The following is a 22,253-nucleotide window of genomic DNA, read 5'->3' on the forward strand; positions in this document are numbered from 1 at the left end:
TGTTGAGAAGGAATCCATCCAGTTCACTACAGTTTCCATTTGTTAAAATAAATGCTATGCAAAAGAAAAACTGGGCTTGCAGAACTCATTGGGTTTGCCATCTTGTTCATTGAATTCATCAAGCAGATAAGGTTTCCAAAGTGGGAGCATTTTACACCTATTTATATTTCTATTTGGCAGTATAATTATGTATTTTAGATCTAAAGCAGATCTCTTTTTGTAATCCATACTTTGCACCTAGTAAGACAAGATGCATCTTTGCCTTAAAGCTCCCTTCTAGATCAAGTGGTAATAATATTAGTGCTCCTTTCTGTGACCTTACCCTGTTGTTAACACTGATCTGAACTTCTCTGTGGTGCCAGGGGATGGAGAGCCATTGTTTCCCATTGTTTAAATTGGGAGTTTCAGCATATTGTCATGGTGAAAATGTTGCTGCCATGCTGATGTTCTATAGTGCAGGATCCAGGTATGCTTCTTACTAAAAACTATTGATATTCTTTTCTGTCCATCAAAATGGGACTAGTGTTGCCTTGGATATTGAACTGACCTTCTGGTAAGAGAGGACTGTCGGATGGGAAAATGTCAGCCCTTCTAATAATGACCTGTATGTGGGAATCTGTATGGGGAATATTTAACAGTACAAATCAAATGTTGAGAGAGAGCGTGAGATTCACCAAGGCCTGTCGCAAGATTTTATGCTTTGTTAGAATCATGAAACCAACAGGACATTTGCTAATGACCAATGGAAAAACTGGTTGTGGAGGTGCACTCCGATTTTGGTCAAATCTTTAATGTCTAGATGCCGTTGTAAGTCACTTTCTAAAGTGTTTTATGGTGCTCCCAGTTAGTAAAATGCTACCTTTACAAAACTAATGATGCAACTGAGAGGTTCTCTGTATGGAATCAACGGGGAACAAACTGGGGCACAGCAGTGTGCAGAAAAGTGTCTACTATTTTGCAAAACAATTACTTATGTTCCTGCTGATTTTATGATTTGAGTAGGTTAGCAAATGAGGAATACATGAATACCTTGTATTACATCAATATAATTTGTTTCAATAATGATGAAAACATATCATTTTTGTACACATAACCACATGATCTATTACTTTTCATGAAAATGTATATGGTATCATAATTACTTTTCAACAAACAAAAAAATTCAATGCAATTTTTTTTATCTATAATCAAAAAAAAGTCACAATAACTTTATAGGCAACCGTCACAACTCCTACGTGACTGAGAACAGATGTTATGTCCTATTCTTAACTACACGTTTCGAGCGTGTCTCGCCCTTCATCAGGTTTGTATATTGGGTTTGTAGAAATCAAATATTCTGCAAAAAGATGTAATGAATATTCTATATTAGATTTGCTATACCCTTTAACCCCTTTCTCTGTCAAATATTTAAATAACTACTGCACAGAATAACCACAAACCATGGATGACATGCAAGTCAACGCTTCATGCCCAAGTTGTTTCTGACCTGGTCCAAATCCGTCCAGTGGTTTGGGCTGTGCACTTTGGCAAACATTAACCTTTCTTGTCTATGGGAAAATGAATGGGAAGTAGGTCACACTTTTGGAGAAAACTATTTTTATACTTAATACATTTTTTATTTTTTTGCAAATCTTACAAATCTTTGCAATATGGGGGGCCTGCATACTTTTAATCACTTTAGAAATTTCCGTCAAATCCATTAATCATATCAAATGCTGTTAACAATAGCGCGCTAACTACTACTAACCTAGGCTCTCTATAGGCTCTCTAACAACCAATAAAGCAGAAACACTAGCTTTCTCAGAAGAAGAAGCAACAAAGATTCTTAAATGAATTAAAAATACAGAACAAGAACTTAGTGCCACAGCGAAACCAGAAGAATTGGTGTACCAACTGGAAATACTAATAAGACGCAAAATAAGTCAAAGACTGCACGCTTGTGGGATGTTTTAACCCACTTAGGCTCTGCTATGCTGCATCACTGTGTTATGATGGTGCCAGAAATATCAAAATGGCTGCAAAACCCTTGTGCGTGCCAAAATCTTTGAAAATCGCGCTTTGCAACACACAAAAAGATGGCTGCCCAATCTGCCACACATGTTGTCAGTGGTGGAACAAATATCTCACTCCTGGAATATGTCACGGGGCTCAACAACAAGTGAAAATGGAGTACAGAAGGAAAAAGCAGTGTTGCTAAATGAAACCCCAAAGTCTTGCTTTAAATACTTTTTTCTTTGTTACTGAAACTGCAGAATGCTGGTGCAAAACACCCTCAAACACCCAAAATTATTGCTGGGTGCTACAATTCACTTAGTTTAAGAAATCATTGTGAACTTGCAAGGTCCTGAAAAGCTGAGGGCATAAAGAAAATTCCACAGCAAAAGTGGCATGTCTGTGGATCTGTCAAAAATCTGGGTGCAGTAACCTGGGCCACCTGAATGAGATCTGTCAGGAGCCGGCCTGATTAAACTTTAAACATGTATATGAAATGAAATTAAATGTTTGCAATCTAAGAGGCATGTTGCTGAGAGTAACCTATGTTGTAATTGTTTTGATCCCATGGTTTAAAAACCTTGAATAAGTATTCTAGCTGCTATTTTGAAATCACAAGTTTGTTTTAAGTTAAGGGAAAATGCCACCGAATTAACAATTAAATCAAGCCTGGCTAAAAGCTACCAAACTGGAATATCAGGTTTCTCCACAGAAGGATGGCCTTTCCCCCCACCAGGAAATCACACCAAAGTGATAATTAAAGGGTTTGGAAAGAAACTGGTCTACAGAGGAAAAGGGGAACAATGAACAGCTGCCACTAAGGAAAAGTGGGGTGTTAGGACAGTCGTAAATGGCCTCTGCCAAGAGCAAACAGGGAGTAGACTGCTTCTGAACTGCAGGGAGACAGAAGGAGGTGGAGACAAACAACCATATGTGACTGAACCTTCACAAAGAACACTTTTTTAAAAGACTTATAATTTGACAGTGAAAATTGTGTAAAATATAGCAGTAACAGATTTGTGAATCTAAATTTTGGGTGCACAATTCACGAAGTGGCAAAATCGTGTGACATGTTCTGGAAAGAAACGGCAGAAAATGTGATTTTACACAAAATGTATAGCTGCTAGAAGTATAATACATTATACACTTATGCCCATGTTAAATGTGCACACTTGTAGAAATTTCCTTATAAATTGGACATTGTGTTCCTGATGAAAAGGGCACAAATTTGTGAAAAGCTGAGACAAGACCACTACAGGGTTTGGAGGGATAGCTGCTATATAAAATATGTAATCTGTATATGTGATTCTTATAGTGGTTGCACATGTGTAAATATGCATGGTGCCAAAAGTAGATTTTGTGTTCAAGGGACCATGGGTGGATCCTAAGCCTCATAAAATCACACCATAAAGATGACACCCTGTTTCTCTCCTCCTATCAAGGCAGAGAGGAGAATCTGACCCAATCACCTGTCAAAGGGGCGAGCTTAGGATAAACCAGCCCACACACCCCTTTATCTTAGCATAAATAGAGACAGCTCACCACTCAGAAGGACGGACAGATTCACTCACTATCTCGATGCTGGCGGAGCACCCTGCTAATGAACTTTACATCTTCCTTGCTCCAGACTCCAGAAACTTGGCAAAGCAGAAATCCATTGCATAGCAGAACCATTTTCAGCTAGGCCTCAAATTCCATAACAAGAATCCCACAAACCTAAGGGGAAGCATCAAAATACAGCTGGGCTGCGATGTATTGCTTGCCTGCTAAAAGAATTATCATCAGAACCAAGAAGGGCAGATCCAATCCAGTTCTGTGCCGTGCTGTGACCAGGGCCATTGCAGATCCAGTCCAGTCCTGTGCCGTGCTGTGACCAGAGCGCCTTGCTGATTGCAGATCCAATCCATGGTGTCTGCCCTAGAACCAGATCCCATTCCCTGACCAGAATCTTGATGGACCAGAATCCTGACAGTTCCGTTTAAAAACATATCTAGTGAGTATTTATAGAAAGAACTGTGTCACTAGCATATGTACCTTGCTTAGTTAATCCCTATCTTAAACCCATCCTTTCTTGCCTTCAGAACCTGTGTTGTTAGGAGTATTTTTGAATTGTCTGTACACACTCTCTATCCAATCCATCCTATCTTCCTCTGTACTAGTATTGCTTAAACTATCTCTGCGCTGACCTTTTCTCATCTGAAGAAGGCGAGTCCTGCAGGCAGTCATTCTGATCAAGTGGCTGTGTTCCTGTGGGGCATTCATTTTGTTCATAGTCATCCTCTAGTGTAAGAAATCCTTTTGTCCTTTCAAATGTGGAACACATGGAAAATTAATACAAAATATTGATGATGGCTAAAACCGGAGCCATCCAAGGGGATCTACTTGAGATCAAGTCCCTGTTGGGGGAAATCCAGGTCACTGCTATCACTAGGTCCCAGACAAATGCTCACAATGAACTCTCAACTGCACAATGGAGTAAGGAGACCCCAGATGCTGATTTGATTACGGCTCAAAAAGGGGATCCAATAATTGGTAACTTTTATCAACACATTGAGGACCCTGAGAACTTTCCCCTGACGGATACCGATTACATAGGGAAACAGGACCTCACAGTGTTGATGAAATGTCCAAAAAGGTTCTGAATCCAAGACAGTTTGTTGGTGAGGAAATCCATATCTGGCCATGACCAGTGGGTGGTCCCTACCTCATTCCAAAGCCTGATGCTATGTCACGCCCATGGTGCAGCCACAGCCGGTCATCGGGGGTTTCATACGACATTAGAAATCTTGCGAGAGGTTGCATATGATATGATATGATATGGCATTTGTAACGCGCCTATACGCAAGTGTTTCAAGGCGCGACGAGGCAGGGAGGGGGGAACAAGGGAAAGACAGACAACGATCCTACTAGGCCAGGTGTCATTCAGACCGCGCAAGTGCAGGGGTAGGGGGAAGGGAAAAAGTGCAAGGGGAAGGGGGAGGGGGGAGTGCAGTACAAATAAGTAGAATAGAGATAAAATAATAAATAAATAGGGCCAGCTGGTAGCAAGTGCAAGGTAAGTGCAGACAAGTGCTGGGGGGGGGGGGGCTGTAGGGATACAGAGACAGTCCCGCAGTCCCGGGGTTGCCAGGGAGGCAGTGCAAGTGAAGAGTGACTGGGCCCAGGACTGAGGTCGGTGAGAGTGGCCCAGTTGCAGAATCAGTGCAGTTTAGGTGAAGAATTTAGTAGGGGAGAGGGAGAGAGAAAGCAGAAGTGAAGAGGAAGGTTTTGAGGTGCTTCCGGAACCGGAGATGGTTCTCCTCAAGTTTCAGGGAGGCAGGAAGGCTGTTGCAGAGGGAGGCCCCTGCCGCGGAGAGCGATCTACCCCCAGCTCGTTGCTTCGAGAAGCGGCTGACCCTGAGGGAGTTGGAGACGGATGAGCGTAGGGCTCGGGAAGGAAGATATTTAGGAAGAGAGAGTTGAAGGTATTTAGGCCCCAGGCCCCAGAAGGCCTTGTGGACAATGCAGAGGGTTTTGAACTTAATCCTCGCAGCCACTGGGAGCCAGTCTAGAGATTTCAGTCCTGGAGAGATACGGTCCCTGGGCTTGAGGCCAAGGACAAGTCTCGCAGTTCTGTTCTGGATGAGTTGCAGAGGGCGGAGAGTGGAGGCAGGCAGATTAAGATAGAGGCTGTTACAGTTGTCCAGCTTCGAGAGAACCAGGGCTCGGGAGACAGTGAGCTTCTGTGGGAAGGAGAGGAAGGGAAGAATAACTCTGAGGAGGTGCAGCTGGTAATGTGACTTCTTAGAGACGTCAGATATATGAGGAGAGAAGGAGAGAGTGGAGTCGAAGATGACCCCGAGGTTTTTTGCCTTGCAGGTAGGAGCAGGAAGAGGGCCAAGAGAGGCCGGCCAGAGAGCTGCAGGGAAGGAGGGAGTGGGTGTGCCGATGAGTAGGATCTCAGTTTTACTAGCATTAAGGCAGAGGTCATTGGCTGCACACCATTCCTGGATAGCAGACAGACAGTCAGAGATGAGGGAGGGAGAGGAGGAGGCCGAGGGTAGCCTGAAAATGAGCTGGGTATCGTCCTCATAGCACTGAAAGTTGGGGCAGAGGGCGGCGATGCGGTGGGCAAGGAGTGCCAGATACTGGTTGAACAGCCAGTGAGAGAGATTAGATCCCTGGGGAACGCCACAGGTGGAGGAAAAGATGTCAGAGAGGAAGGACCCAAGTTGGACCTGGGAGGGTCGATTGGAAAGGAAAGAGGTCAGCCACGCCAGAGCCTGACCAGTGATACCCAGGTTATCACGGAGACGGTTGAGCAGGATGGCATGGTTGACAGTGTCAAAGGCAGAAGAGAGATCGAGCAGAATGAGAACACGCGGAGTGTTGGAGTCGAGGTTCAAGAGCAGGTTCTCACGGATGTTCAGGAGAGCAGTTTCCGTGCTTTAACAGGCCACACATGGGGCAGGACCTCGACCAATACTTGAAGAGGTGTCTTGTGTGTGCTTAATTTCAGCCAACATCACTCACACACTGTGCTCCCCTCCAAATAAGGGGGATGACACTGCCTTGTTCAGATTTGCAAGTCGATTTTATCGGGCCCCTGATTCGCTCCTCTAGGAGGAACAAGTACATGTTGACCATAACATGCTTGTTCACTAAATGGGTGGAATGTCTCCCAGTCCCAAATTGCAAGACAGAAACAGCAGCTGCTCTGATGATCAACCGCATCTTCTTACGTTTTGGACTACCCCAAAGGATTGAGTCAGACCGAGGTAGCCATTTCACTAGCAAAGTGATGAAAAAGATGTGGGAGATACTTGGGGTCAAAAGGAAACTACACATTGCCTACCGGCAAGCCTCTACTGCTAGAGTTGAGAGATAAACCAAGACTATTGTGAGCATATTAAAAAAGTTTGTGGCAGATTCTGGGCCAAGTTGGGACATTCGATTACCCCTTGTCCTGATAGCCATCAGATCTACCCCTTCTTCTACAACAAAAATGTCTCAGTTTGAGCTGATGACTGGACGAAGGATGGTGCTACCCCAGCATCTGCTCTACAGAACCCAAGAACAGACCTTGATAAATGCCTCCACAACTTATGAGTATGTTGAGAATCTGAAAAAACACCGTCAACATGCTTTTGCCTATGCTCAGAGGAATCTTGAAAGATCTGCAGACAGTATGAAGACCCACTATGACCTTAAGACAACTAAAAAAGAATACCAAGTAGAAGACTGGGTCTACTTGTACAATTTCCAAAGGAACCAGGCCAAACATCGCAAATTCCTCCCAACGTGGCCTGGTCCGTTTGAAATTGTAGACAGAATCTCACCAGTCGCTTACAAAATCTGCATCCCCAAGGGCAGTTTTGCAGAAGGGGAAGACAAGTGGGTCCACATCAACCAGCTGAAGAGTTGCCATCCCAGGCATACTTTGCGGCAAATAGAGGAACGAAACGGAAACCCAGAGGGGGACATTCCAGATACCTAGAAGAATCCACCTGTTAAAACCCTTAGTCAATACAGGTGGGGAACATTGTAAATTGTATTTCATATGTATGCATCTGCCCCACTACATGAGTAGTAGTGGGGAAATTTCCACAACCATGCTCTGTTCTGTCTCACAGCATTGGAACCAAGAATTTATAATTACCAAGGAGGACCAATCGGGGACCGGGAGGAAAGACCCAAGGAGCCCGGAGTATCGCTCCATACTCCCATCCAGAACCGGCAGGGAGAGCATGTGGATCCAGCATTGATGGGAGAGGCAGATGACTTTCTCCCCGTGGACTAAAGAAAGAAAGAACATCCCAATCTCCCCACTTCCCCTTGATGGCGGTCAAACTCAAGTCGTGAGGGGGGCTCTGTGGGATGTTTTAACCCACTTAAGCTCTGCTATGCTGCAACAGTGTGTTATGTTGGTGCCAGAAATTTCAAAATGGACGCAAAACCCTTGTGCGTGCTGAAACCTCTGAAAATCGTGCGCTGCAACGCACAAAAAGATGGCTGCCCAAACTGCCATGCATGTTGTCAGTTGTGGAACAGAGGTCTCACTCCTGGAATAAGCCACTGGGCTCCACAACAAGTAAAAATGGAGTACAGAAGGAAAAAGCAGTGTTGCTAAATGAAACCCCAATATCTTGCCTTAAATCCTTTTTTCTTTGTTACTGAAACTGCAGAATGCCGGTGCAAAATACCCTCAAACACCCAAAATTCTTGCTCGGTGCTACAATTCACTTAGTTTAAGAAATCATTGTGAAGTTGCAAGGTCCTGAAAAGCTGAGATCATAAAGAAAATTCCACAGCAAAAGTGGCCTGTCTGTGGATCTGTCAAAAATCTGGGTGCAGTACCCTGGGGAGCCTGAATGACAGCTGTCAGGAGCCAGCCTGATTAAACTTTAAACATATATATAAACTGAAATCAAATGTTTGCAATCTAAGAGGCCTGTTACTGAGAGTAACCTATGTTGTAATTGTTTTGATCCCATGGTTTAAAACCTAGAATAAGTATTCTAGCTGCTATTTTGAAATCACAAATTTGTTTTAAGCTAAGGGAAAATGCCACAGAATTATCAATTAAATCAAGCCTGGCTAAAAGCTACCAAACTGGAATATCAAGTTTCCCACAGAAGGATGGCCTTTCCCCAACCAGGAAATCACACAAAAGTGATAATTATAGGGTTTGGAAAGAACCTGGTCTACAGAGGAAAAAGGGAACAATGAACAGCTGCCACCAACGAAATGTGGGGTGTGAGGACAGTTGTAAATGTCCTTTGCCAAAAGCAAATAGGGAGGAGACTGCTTCTGAACTGCAGGGAGACAGCAGGAGGCAGAGACAAACCATCTGAGGCTGAACCTTCACAAAGAACATTTTTTAAAAGGTATATAGTTTGCCAGTGAAAATTGTGTAAAATATCACAGTAAAAGATTTGTGAATCTAAATTTTGGCTGCACGTTTCAAGAGGCGGCAAAATTGTGTGACATGTTCTGGAAAGAAACGGCAGAAAAGGTGATTTTACACAAAATGTATAGCTGCTATAAGTATGAAATTTTATACACTTATGCCCATATTAAATGTGCACACTTGTAGAAATCTGCTTATACATCGGACATTGTGTTCCTGATGAAAAGGGCAAAAATCAGTGACAAGCCGAGACAAGATCCCACCGCTATGGGGTTTGGAGGGATAGCTGCTATATAAAATATGTAATCTGTATATCTGATTCTTATAGAGGTTGCATATGTGTAAATATGTATGGTGCCAAAAGTAGATTTTGTGTTCAAGGGGCCAGGGGTGGATCCTCAGCCTCATAAAATCACACCATAAAGGTGACACCCTGTTACTCTCCTCCTATCAAGGCAGAGAGGAGACCCTGAGCCAATCACCTGTCAAAGGGGCACGCTTAGGATAAACCAACCCACACACCCCTTTATCATAGCATAAATAGAGACAGCTCACCACTCAGAAGGACGGACAGATTTACTCACTCTCACGATGCTGGCAGAGCACCCTGATAAAGAACTTTACATCTTCCTTGCTCCAGACTCCAGAAACTTGGCAAAGCAGAAATCCTTTGCATAGCTGAACAATTTGCAGCTAGGCCTCAAATTCCAGAACCAGAATCCCACAAACCTAAGGGGACGCATCAAAATACAGCCAGGCTGTGTTGTACTGCTTGTCTGCTAAAAGAATTATCATCAGAACCAAGAAGGGCAGATCCAATCAAGTTCAATGCCGCGCTGTGACCAGAGCCATTGCAGGTCCAGTCCAGTCCTGTACCGTGCCATGACCAGAGTGCCTTGCTGATTGCAGACCCAATCCAATGTGCCAAGATATCTCTCCTAGAACCAGATCCCATTCCCTGACCAGAATCATGACGGACCAGAATCCTCACGGTTCCATTTAAAAACATATCTAGTGAGTATCTTTAGAAATAACTGTGTCACTAGCATAAATACCTTGCTTAGTTAATCCCTATCTTAAACCCATCCTTTCTTGTCTTCAGAACCTGTGTTGTTAGGAGTATTTTTGAATTGTCTGAACTCTCTATCCAATCCATCCTATCTTCCTCTGTACTAGCGTTGCAAAAAAAAAAATCTGTGCGCTGATCTTTTCTCATCTGAAGAAGGCGAGTCCTGCAGGCAGTCATTCTAATCAAGTGGTTGTGTTCCTGTGGGGCCTTTGTTTTTTTCCATAGTCATCCTATAGTGCAAGAAATCCTTTTTGAAATTGCATTCCTGTATCCCATTCTTGCGCCTATCTCGAAAAAACGACCTCCACTAAAACGTCCATAAATTCTGCAGTTTGTGTGCTAGAAACAAAATTGCAACTTGCTTGTAGCTAACATCCACAGTCTAAATCGCATCTAAAACTGCATCCCAAATCCATACGGTTCTCTCGTTATCACGATTATCGTGCAGTGAAAAGGTTGCTGTGAATTTCATTTTTGAGAAATTCTGACACTTATAAAACAGCTTTTGATTGCTCCCGACTTTTATTTTAAGATTTCAATTTGTTTCTTGGTATTAAATCATTGCTTGTGGTTATGTGCACATATCCAAAGCAGCTCCCATAAGAATTTATAGCAATTGTAGCAAATTTGGCCATATTATTGTTTTTGCCCAGTCCATTCTAAGATAACTTTAAAAGCCATTCCGACAGATTGACAGTGAATTCTATCTTTCTCTTGTGTTTGCTGGGGGGAAGTGAGATTGATATTTGGTCTGAATTCTGACATTCCTGAATACCTGCTCTCTCCTCCTATCTCTTTGCATCGCCTATTGGGGGTTGAGGGGTGTGCAGGGGGAACCTTTAACCATAGTGTGATCTGATCTACACACACACAAAAGTATTCTTTCTGTGCTGAATTGTTTGCTCACTATTACTCCTTGTTTATTAAAGAGATTGAGATTATTCAGTGTTACATCACCCCATTGGTAATTATTGTGTACCCATTAAAACATAGTGTGATTAAATTGTAAATACATAAATAAATATTGTAACTTTGCAAACCAACCTGATTCCTGTTTCAGTGTGACCGAGGGGGTTCCAGGAGAGGGGCGTGATATGAGTGGTACATCGTTCAGAATAAAGAACCTTTAGACAAAAATAAATAAGGATTTCAGTTGTACATTACACGCTAGGCATTGACTTTGGTGTGTGCCGGATTGAAATCACTTACACGTAACAACATTGACTTAATACTATAAATCTCTATGCATCCCTAGAGGTCTATGGATAGACTTGGAACCGACCCTGTGCAAGGAAAATGCAGAATTTATAAAAATATGGAGACTTACCTTGAACAAGTGTTCATTAGATTAATAATTCTAACTATTGAAAAATTGTCTAAATCCTTGACCTCAATAGAAGTGGACCTCGAATACATGAAGAAATCATTATCCACATTCATGACAAAAGAAGAACTGACTTTGCTACTAGTGGAAGTCGACACGAAATTGGAAGTCTATAAAAGGGAAATTGAATACAAGAAAATCAGAAAGTTTAGGAGAGACACTCTAGATTACAAACTAGACATAGTAAATACATGGTTGGAATACTACCAACAGAAAGACACTCAAAGAATCAATAGACCACTCTGGAATAAGAACAAGAAAACAGCAAACTCAGCACCCACATCATCTGAGGCCTCAAGTGGTGAAACAGACAATACAGAAATTAGAACAGAAACAGAACCAGAATAGAGGAGGAGTGAAACAAGAGGGAGTAGTCACACTCTGAGTACCTCAAAAACAATAGCAGAAACTTCAGCTACAACGTATTCTTTTTTAGACAGAATAAGACATGAAGCGGGAAAAAGAAAAAATCCTACAAGGAAAGTAAACTACCCGCCAAAGAAAACCTAGTAGTCAACATTTCCAGTTATAGATCGTCAAAATTTGAATGTCACACATTACAAAAAGGGATTTCCTTTGTTCCGCACTATAACAGTACCCTATTGAAGCAGAAAATAGCATTCTTCAAATTAACAAGGAAAATTAAATTGAAACTCTTCTTTGATACAATGGAAATACCTGCAAGAACACAACAAAAAGGAAATCTTGAAATGAAACCCAAAAGCACATTTTGTCCACCCATGCAGAATTCCGTGTTAGAAGCATTTCAACAATTGGTTCTTAAAGATTTACAAAAAATAAAATTTCAAAAAAGAATGAGGGGGAATTTGACACACAGAGAAAGACAAACTCTTGAATGACTTTGGCAGAATGAGGAGATCATTTTTAAGCCTGCAGATAAAGGGGGTGCCCAAGTGATAATGGACACTGTGAAATATAGGGAGGAAATAACCAGGCAATTGAGTGACCAAGATACATAGTTGGAAATTTTTCAAGACCCCACTGAACCAGTTCGAATGGTCATCAGTCAGGCACTAGAAGAAGCAGAAGTTGATGAAATTATCACACAGAAAACAAAAGCATTTTTGATGAACCTGCACCCACTGATGCCGGTAATATATGTATTACCCAAAATACAAAAGAATCTAATGCAACCACCAGGCCGGCCCATAATTGCAGCGAATAACAGCCTACTAGAACCACTTGCACAATGCTTGGACAAAATAATTCAACCACTAACACGTAGATGTACCACATATATACAAGACACAAATGATTTCCTGAGGAGACTGGAAAACATTACCTATAACCCTGAAAACGACTTCCTATTTACGATGGATTTCACAAGCTTGTACACGAACATCACCCACGAAGTGGGCTTAGAGGCCATGGAATGGATGCTATTGAATACTGAGGAAAAAGTTCAGAGTGATAATCTCTTTATCATAAACTGCTCGCCATTGTCTTGAAAAACAACTTTTTTGCCTTTGAAGACTGATTTTTTGTACAAATATCGTGTACCTCGATTGACCCTGCCATGGCCCCTAGTTATGCCAATATATATATGGCATACCTGGAAGAGACCAAAGTCATCCAAAATCCCAGCTGGAGTAACAAACTTAAATGTGTCACAAGATTTATTGATGATCTCTTTGGAGTCTGGGAAGGGAGTAAGGAAGAGTTACAAGAATTCTTTGAGTACATGAATAACTTGGCTCCACGTATAAGATTCACACAAAAATACAGTAAAACCAACATTGAATTCTTGGATGTTCAGATATACTGGAAGTCAGACAAATTAGCAACAACGATCTTTACAAAAGAGACTGATAGGAACAGTTCACTACTTGCAACAAGCTTTCACCCCAGAAAAACCATCACAAGAATCCCGCTGTGCCATTTTCTAAGATATAGGCAGATAATCTCAGAGGAAGAGGAATATGACGTAAAGGCCAGAGAACTCAAGGAGAAATTCCTCAAGAGGGGATACAGCCAAGAAACACTCTCACAACATGGAACAACAGTCAAGAACATCCCTAGAACTGAAACCTTGAAACCGAAAGAAAAAGCAACTGACACGGTCACTGATCTGGTGTATGTCACCACTTTCTCTCCGCAGAGCAACCAAATTAAGAAAATCATGAAGAAAAACTGGGGACTTTTAGCCCTGGATACAACGCTGGCAAATCTATCCCCAACTCCACATACTGCAAAAGCAAATCATTGAAAGACTATTTGATTAAATCAAATTTCACCCAAAGGAGTAATCCCAAAAAAACAATATAAAGGCACCTTACCATGCAACAATTGCAACTGTTGCAATAATGTACTCAAGGGTAACTTCATTCATCATCCCTACAGTGGACATAAGATTTCACTGATGCACACAGCTAGATACGACACTATGAATATCATATATGGCATCAAGTGCCCATGTGGCATGTATGATGTCATACTGACGAGCAGAAAAGCCAAAGTAGGTGGGGGGAACACAAGTCAAATATACAAAATCACTCCACAAAATCCCCAGTGGCACAACACTTTGCCTCGAAGAGACACACGATTGCCCAAATACTATTTGTGATATTGGAAATAGTAAAACTTCCTAGGAGGTGAGGTAATTTGGCTAAATTACTATTACAGAGAGAAATACATTGGATAGAGAAATTGGATTCGATATACCCGAGGGGGATGAACATTGACTGAGAATTAAACTGCTATCTGTGATGTTTTAGATGTTGTTAATATGGATTAAGGTTGCACGACTTTGAAGGATTACCAATCAGATGAAACATACATGGACAACACGGCTTGGGATGTTCTGGAACTTGTATGTATGGATTAATGTTGAACTGCATTAAGATGTTGGCTGTGGGACATAATAAGTGTGGGCATGGTTGCTCGCGACATGATAACTATTTGTTGGACTCTAAGAAAATGGGGAATCATCATGTGAAGGGGCTAAAAATGATTGTAGTAGTGTGAGTTCATCTTCTCACAACAGACATCTGAATTTCAAAGAGAAGAGTGCTGTAAAGGATGGACATGTTAAACACGGATGTCACCCTAACTATTAATTGCAATTTGAGCTTGTGATTTAAATGTATTCAAGACAGGCATTTCATGGACAGATTTTGGTTTTTGGTTTTTGGAATATGCATTGAGTTAGTTATAGTTGCCCATAACAAACAGAATAGAAATTAGAATGGTCACGGCATTGTACGTAATGTACATTGAGCCATTTTAAAGTGGTACTCTGATTAGAAGTAACACATAGAGTAGAGGTTCTATCAATAGGAAGTTCCCATCTGTTGCTTAGCAACACTACCTAAGCACGTAGAATGCCGCGTAGATCCAATAAGGACTCTCCATGATTGGGTTACACGGAGGAAAGGCACCTGAAATAGGAAGTCCCTACTGGTTGCTTAGCAACTATTCGTAAGCACGGAGAACGCCAGAGTGATTTCAACAGCATTCTTCTTACGAGTGTAAAACGAGGATGAGGAACGCTATATCCACAGGAGTTAGATCCTGTCCTCGAGAGAATACATACTCACACCATGGCAACAGCATCACAGGGGAGGATCTGCCACAAACAACTGTGGGATACGCAGCGCTGAGTAGACGATCTACTCATCCAGCAAAAACAGCTCACGAGCAGTGGCGTAGCCAGGATTGTCTGACAGGTGGGGCCTGAAGCTAATGTAGTTGGGCCACCGCAGTGCCAAACATCTGTAAACGATCACACAGCGCTGCTGAGTGGGCATTTACAGATTTGGGGTGGGCCTTGCCCGCTCAGGTCCTACTCTGTCTACGCCTCTGCTCACGAGACTGTTCCACATGAAGGTAGGAGCAGCTAGATAACCAAATTACAGCAAAAGGGTCGGATCCCTTACCATACACCTCCGACCTAATTTATATACTTGTTCATGGCAATTTGGAATCCTCTATACAAAGCTAGGAGACCTCCAGCATTCTCCCTACGATCACAATTGAATACACAGTACTACCACGGGGGTAAGAGTCACCTCCTGTTATTACCAGCATAAGTTACTTATCGCAATGTAGATGACGAACAGGGGGACCCAGTACCATTTTGAGCGCCTTTTCCCTCTGTGCGTTACCATTATAGTTAGCAAGGCATTACAGTTATGTCTGTATGTCCTGAGCTGCATCCTGAGCTTCTGGTAGAAAGCTACAGTGATGCTATGAAGAAAGCACTAGAGACCATTGCTCCTCTAAAACCTCAAAAAAGTAAACAACAAGCACACCTAAACGCCTGGTTCACCCCCCCCCATTTAAAAGAACTAAGAATGCAAAAAAGGAAACTAGAATCCAAATGGTGCCACACCCTTTCTGAAGAAAATAAACTGATTCTTAAACTCTTCGCTAACAATTACAAAAAGAAATTCTACTCACAAAAAAATCTCTTTAATAAAAGAATTTGCAAAGCAAGCTCCAACACCAGAGAATTATTTGCTATCCTAAGGGAGCTGGAATCCCCATCCCCCCACCTGACAACATAGTTAAAGACAAACAATGGTGCACTAGCATTCAAAATGCTCTAACAAATAAAATCAAAACACTCCAAACCAAAATCTTCTTAATAAAAGACTCTCTAACCCCCAACGAGACACCACTCATCACCTGCCCCACAACAACTAACCTACCAGGACCTGACCCATTCAAATTTACCAGAATCACTACTCAGGAAACTGAAAGGATTATCGCATCCCTCAAACCCTCCAACTGTAAGGGTGACAGCTACCCAGCCCAGCTAATTAAGGATGCTGCACGGGACTTAGCCCCCTTCATAACCAAACTGATCAATACATCCTTTTCCTCCAACACTATCCCAAGCAACCTAAAAGAGTTTTGAGTTCTACCTCTTCTCAAGAAGCAAACCCTAGACCCCGCTATTCCCACTAATTACAGGCCTATCACCACGGTACCGTTCCTTCTCAAGATAATAGACAGAGTAGCATACTTACAAATCCAGCACTATATTGAAACTAACCAACTCCTAGGTGCCCACAAATCAGGATTCACACCGCGGCATGGAACATAGACAGCCTTAATTGATCTCAAAGCGCAGATCGATGAGCTCAATGACAAGGGAAACACTGCCATGCTACTTCTCCTTGATCTGTCGGCGGCCTTTGATCTGGTGGATCACACAGTGCTGTGCGAACACCTGGCATCGGCTGCCCACTTTTCAACCGAGGCGATAGCCTGGTGTAAAGACTGGTAGGGGGTGTCTGTACTTCCGCTCTCTATATGGTAGAGGAGAGGCGCAGCAGACCCCAGCCAAGATTCTCTATAAGGTAGCAATGGACGAGCAATCAAGGCCTAGCTTCTCAGGAGGTGATGCAGGCTGGTTCTTAAGTACAGTGTAGTCCCCGAACCCCCACAAAGGAATGTCCACACACTGTATTACTGAAAACACAGTCTTTATATAATTAATATTCAAAGTTATGTACACGATCACAATAACACACTTTGTACTTGGAAGTCAATAATGATAAATATATACAATTCTAAAGTGGGACCACTATTGTTATCGAATCTCGTTAAAGTGTATCAACTGTACGGTTAAAATGTCACACAGATTAATAACGAGGAAACCAGCAATAGAGATAGGCAGGAACATAAGATGGTTGGAACAATAGGCAGAACACTGATCCCTACCGCTAGGCGCAGTTCTGAGTGGAGATCCCCCCACCTGAGCAACCTGTTAATAAAAGATATATAGCACAAGCCCAGTCCATATGTTCAATAGTCTCACTTCTTCCTATTAAGGTGTTTACCCCCCCAATGTACCTGGTGGAGTAGAGTTCTCCGACGATGCGCCGACCGATCCTTCTTGAGTGCCTCCCTTTCAGGCGGGAGCCACGGATCGTCGAGAGGTGTCGGGGAACTTGGCGTTCGGTGTCGGGGAATCGACGGCCCTTCTTGAGTGCCCTCCCTTTAAGGCGGGAGTCACGGGTCGTCGAACGTCCGACGGTGAACAGGTTGAACTACGGCAGGGAAGTGGCAGCTTCGTTCCTAGCGGTGCTCGTCGGCGACAGAACGTTGGCGTCTTGCCTGCAAGGAAGAGGCGGGCGGGGCACCTCGGTGACGATAGTTCTGGACCGCAAAGAGATGATGAAGAACTGTGGCCCAGCAAGGGCATCGAGTCGTCGGCGTCTCTGCGGTCTGTAGGTGGCGGGAAACCCATCGGTGGATGCTCCTCGGCGCGTCGACGGTCGGGCCTTCTCCAGCGGGAGACAAGCGGATGCCGATGCAGACGAGAGCGTCCGATGATCAATAGAAGTTCTTAGGCAAACGGGAGCACGGCGGCTCCGGTCGGCGACGGCGGTCGTCGACAGTGGCGGACAACAGTCCGGGGGCTTCTCCTTGGAGTTCTGCAGCAGTCCCCGTATCGGGTCGGCAGCCTGTCGAAGGTCTGTCTACCAGGGAGTATTGGCAAAGATAAGCTGTGCGCGATGGTCCCTCGTAGCTCGGGAAGAGGGCGCCTTACCAGGTCCTCTCTGGGTCAGTCCTTGGAGGCACAGCAGCTTTCGGATTGTGAAGGAGAGCAACAGCAATTCTTCTCGTCCAGCAGGGCTTCAAGGTCAAGCGTAAGTTAATCCAGTTACTCGTCGTAGTGGACTTCAGCTTCTGAACACGACTCCTAGCAGTGAGAGGTCCCCAGATATACTGTTGATCTCCCATTCATTCCGCTGGGTCACACTCAAGCATCCAATCACGACTACGGACATTCATGCAGGCAGGCAGCCAATCAGGCACACGATGTATTCAGGCCATTCACTTCTCTCCAGACACTCACAACAAGTTATGTGTATTGGGACAAGTACCGAGCCACTCAACACTCCAAGCTGCATTCATACCGGTTTCGGGCAGGGTTGTCTCAGTCATTGTGTCAACCACCAGATACTAGACACCCACAACACAGAATGCATATTCGTCACACATTCTATTCACCCAGGTCCCACCCACAAGAGGTACCCACAACATACATCACCGGGAAGGCTCCAGCTAGTCTGACCGGGCTTTCACAACAACACCATATATGGCACTTCCACCCAACAGCCAGTCAGGGGGAAGGGACAGAGTCAGAGCTTCCCAGGACTTTGGGAAAACAAGGTAATGGGCAATAGAAAGCAAGAGGCCACCGGGGCCATCTTGTTTTCCATCAGGAATCAACTGATCCCAATGGCAGGGCCGGGGTATCCCAAAATGGAGGATACTCCGCGCACCTGTCAAATTCAGCATGGAGCTGCCACCAGCCCATACCCTGCTCTGTGGGCCACCCACAGGTGCCCAAAAACATACACTAGGGGCACAGGGTTGTACCCCCACCCATGGGTGCCATAAGGGTATCCCACAGGTCCGTTCACGAAGCCAAAAGAAAGAGAGCTGCACCGCCAGGAGTCCCACATGAACTCCTGCACGGAAAACACAACAGAACACACGATGAAAAGCAGTAAAGGACAAGGATACGGAGGCCCTGTCCCTCCGATGCATTTCCAGCATCACACCTGGATCCAATCTTTCTTGGAACTACCGCACAATGAGAGTCTTCTCCACATTGGCATCAGCAGACCCTATCAAAATAGCTTGCGGTTTACCCCAAGGTTCATGCGTCTCGCCAACTCTGTACAATATCTTTACCAAGCCCCTATTTGACAAATTGGACAGACTGGGTGTCACCTACACTAATTACGCAGATGACACTCAGATCCTCATTCCCCTTTTGGGCAATTTCAAATCTGATACGGCCTTGGTAAACAAAATATACCTCATCATTCAGGCATGGATGGCCACGCATGGCCTATGCCTAAATGATGAACAAATGGAAATCCTGCTTCTCGGTTCCACTGCTAACCTAAAAAAACTCAGCCCCAACTACTCAGCATTCAATATTGATGGCAATATAATCACAGTTGCCAAAGCAGTGAAAACACTAGGCTTTCACCCTGACTCAGCCTTAACATTAAAGAAACAAGTGAACTCCTTAGCATCCTCTACTGCCTACACGTGCAAGTAGAGTTTTCCTCACCCAAGCCAGCTGCCTCATCATTGCCAACACCCTAATATTTTCCAAACTTGACTATTGCAATGCCCTGTATTTAGGAGCTAACAAATACATCATTGACAAAATTCAAACACTGCAAAACAATGCCCTTAGAACTGCCCTCAACATACCTTCCAAAGAACACATTTCAAACAAAAGAAGAGAACACAAATGGCTCAAAATCTGCGACAGAATCTCACTTAAAACGGCATCACTCACCTGTAAATGTCTTAACAACGCTGCCCCCCCATACCTGGCAGCAAGAATAGTGAGAAAAACCTTGACTCGCCCCACCAGAACCACTGATTCCTACTGCCTACAGATACCTACATTTAGACTGAAAAAAACAGGTTGCAGCAGCTTCCCGGTTAAGGCAGCTCAGTAATGGAATGCTCTCCCACTTGACATTAGAGCAGACCAATCCTACTACAGCTTTAGACAAAATATTCTCACATGGCTACACTCTAACGACCCCCAGGAATAATCATGTTTCAATGAACAACCATAGATCACACAATCTGACTGTATATATGTATATTCTTTAATTGATTTGTCAAGATGTAATGCTTAATATTTATACTGTGCTTACCTTGTAACTAAGCTTTTAAGTACTCATGTTTTTCTGCTCTCTGTTGTGCCGAGTCACCTTTGGGTTTGGCGCGCCATACAAAATCAATAAACAAACAAACGTGTTTTACAGTATTCAACACGTGTCGTTTGACCGACGGCCTTCCGGTTTTTACGCAGGACCGTTCTGAAGGTTAGTAGTAGTTAGCGTGCATTATGAACAAGTATTTTGGTTGAAAAGGAATATCAAATCTAATATAGAATATTCATTATATCTTTTTGCAGAATATTTGATCTCTACAAACCCAATATACAAACCTGAAATAGGGCGAGACACGCCCAAAACGCGTAGTTAAGGATAGGACATAACATCTGTTCTCAGTCACATAGGAGTTGTGACGGTTACCTTTCAGTTTATTGGGACAATTTTTTGATTATAGATAAAAAATAGGAAGATTCCTCTTTTATGAAAGAAATATGTTTGTGTTATAACACATGCATTGAATTTGTTTATTGAAAAGCAATTATGTTACCATATATATTTTCATGATAAGTAATAGATCATGTGTTTATGTGTACAAAAATGATATGTTTTCATCATTATTGAAACAAAATATATTGATGTAATACAAGGTATTCATGTATTCCTCATTTGCTAACCTACTCGAATCATAAAATCAGCAGGAACTTAAGAAAGTGTTTTGCAAAAAAGTAGACACTTTTCTGAACACTGCTGTGCCCCAGTTTGTTCCGTGTTGATTCCATACGGAGAACCTCTCAGTTGCATCATTTGCTAATGACCACCCGAGATGTTATTTTCTCAAAGGTATCAATCCAGCTTCCTCACAATGTATGCCTTTTTCTTTGATTAAGGTATGGGAGTGTCCAGGGGCACATCTTTCAAATCGAGTTCATTGAGTACCTCGACGAGATTGCCTCAGAGATTGGCGTCAAGCCCAACTTCTTCAGACTTCTCCTGAGGGACCCTCGGCTGGCAGTGGAAGTCTTTTTCGGTGCCTGCACATCGCCACAGTTCCGACTGACTGGGCCGGGGAAGTGGAACGGAGCAAGGAACGCAATCATGACCAAGTGGGTCAGGATAGTGAAGCCCATGAAGACAAGGGTGGTGAGGAAAAAGGACAGGGAATCGACACTCTCCACTGTGCTTGGAGTACTCTGCCTCTTGGCTTTGTTTTTATCTGTTTTAATGTTGACCTAAATGGCTTGATTAATTATTTACTGTATTGCATTCATCTCCCATGATTCAGACGTATTGTAAGTATTTGCCTTGCATTGGACTGTCTAAGAAATCCATTGGAGTAGTCTCTACCTGCTTAAGAATGGTATCTCCCACGTTTGCCGGATGGCAATTTTACCAACATTGTTTTGCCCTATTTTTTGCTTAATTTCTTTTACAACAATAATGCAGGTGTTAAATTGGGATAAGGTCTATAGAAAGGTGGCGCGAGGAGTTGGAAGGACGGTGTGTGGGGCCTTCATCTGCTGTCTGTGGTAAAAAAAAAAAAAACAGCAAACTCGGCCAAAAAATTATTCGGCAAAATTGCCAATCAGCCAAAAATATCAGTACGTTTTCATAGATTGTTAAGAACATTTTGATGCAATATAAAACACTTTTTAAACAAAAATCTTCACTAGCATTTTAATCACATGACCACCACGAGTAGCTTGTCAACTTGGAAAGAAACAGTCAAAAAAGAAAAGGAAAACTCATTGGCATCATAATAGTATAAGCAGGATTTCTAACCAGAAAATGGAGACAAGGGGCCAACACAATATGATCACAATCACGACCCTTGGCAATTGCCCTAACTTAATGAACTATACCTTCCCTCCCAAGATTCACAACTTTATTTATAATCGCCTTTTGATCGGTAAATCAATAGTGGGGCACATCAGCTGCACACTGCAACTTGTATGTTCTATGTACCAAAAATTCGAGTTTGGATACCTTTTATTGGACTAACTGAAAATGTTATGCTGAGATGGAATGACCCGCGTTATCTTTCGAAGTCACAGTTCTTTGTGACTTGGAAAGCCAATGCAGTTTTACATCTCAGCATATTTTCGACCTCTGTTGACATCACAGGAAGTGATGTCATTTGACCCGGACCCCCCCACACCTCAAAGTGACATCACGGGAAGCGATGGAACCCAACCTTTCACCCCTTAACAAAACAGGAAGGGACATCACATATTGTTCCTAAGTACACTACTATAAGTCATACTCCAAAAATAAAGAGCCACATGACACTGG

At 43.1% G+C, this 22,253-nt stretch overlaps 1 protein-coding gene across 4 annotated transcripts in view; it reads left to right on the forward strand.

The window, feature by feature from the left end:
• The window catches only part of LOC138535053 (dimethylaniline monooxygenase [N-oxide-forming] 2-like), a 500,693-nt gene extending 478,740 nt beyond the window's left edge, over nucleotides 1-21,953 (forward strand). For 2 of the 4 annotated variants that reach the window (XM_069641268.1, XM_069641266.1), the window contains one exon: nucleotides 20,852-21,953. In XM_069641268.1, coding sequence (XP_069497369.1) covers nucleotides 20,852-21,197 — 346 coding nt within the window. In that variant the 3' untranslated portion in view covers nucleotides 21,198-21,953. Of the gene's footprint in view, nucleotides 1-15,658; nucleotides 15,677-20,851 lie in introns of all 4 variants that reach the window. The other 2 variants (XM_069641267.1, XM_069641265.1) reach the window with 2 other exon arrangements.
• Nucleotides 21,954-22,253: the final 300 nt, after the last annotated feature.

Source organism: Ambystoma mexicanum, chromosome 1q, assembly GCF_040938575.1.
Source record: "Ambystoma mexicanum isolate Mex_15411 chromosome 1q, UKY_AmexF1_1, whole genome shotgun sequence".
NCBI lineage: Eukaryota > Metazoa > Chordata > Amphibia > Caudata > Ambystomatidae > Ambystoma > Ambystoma mexicanum.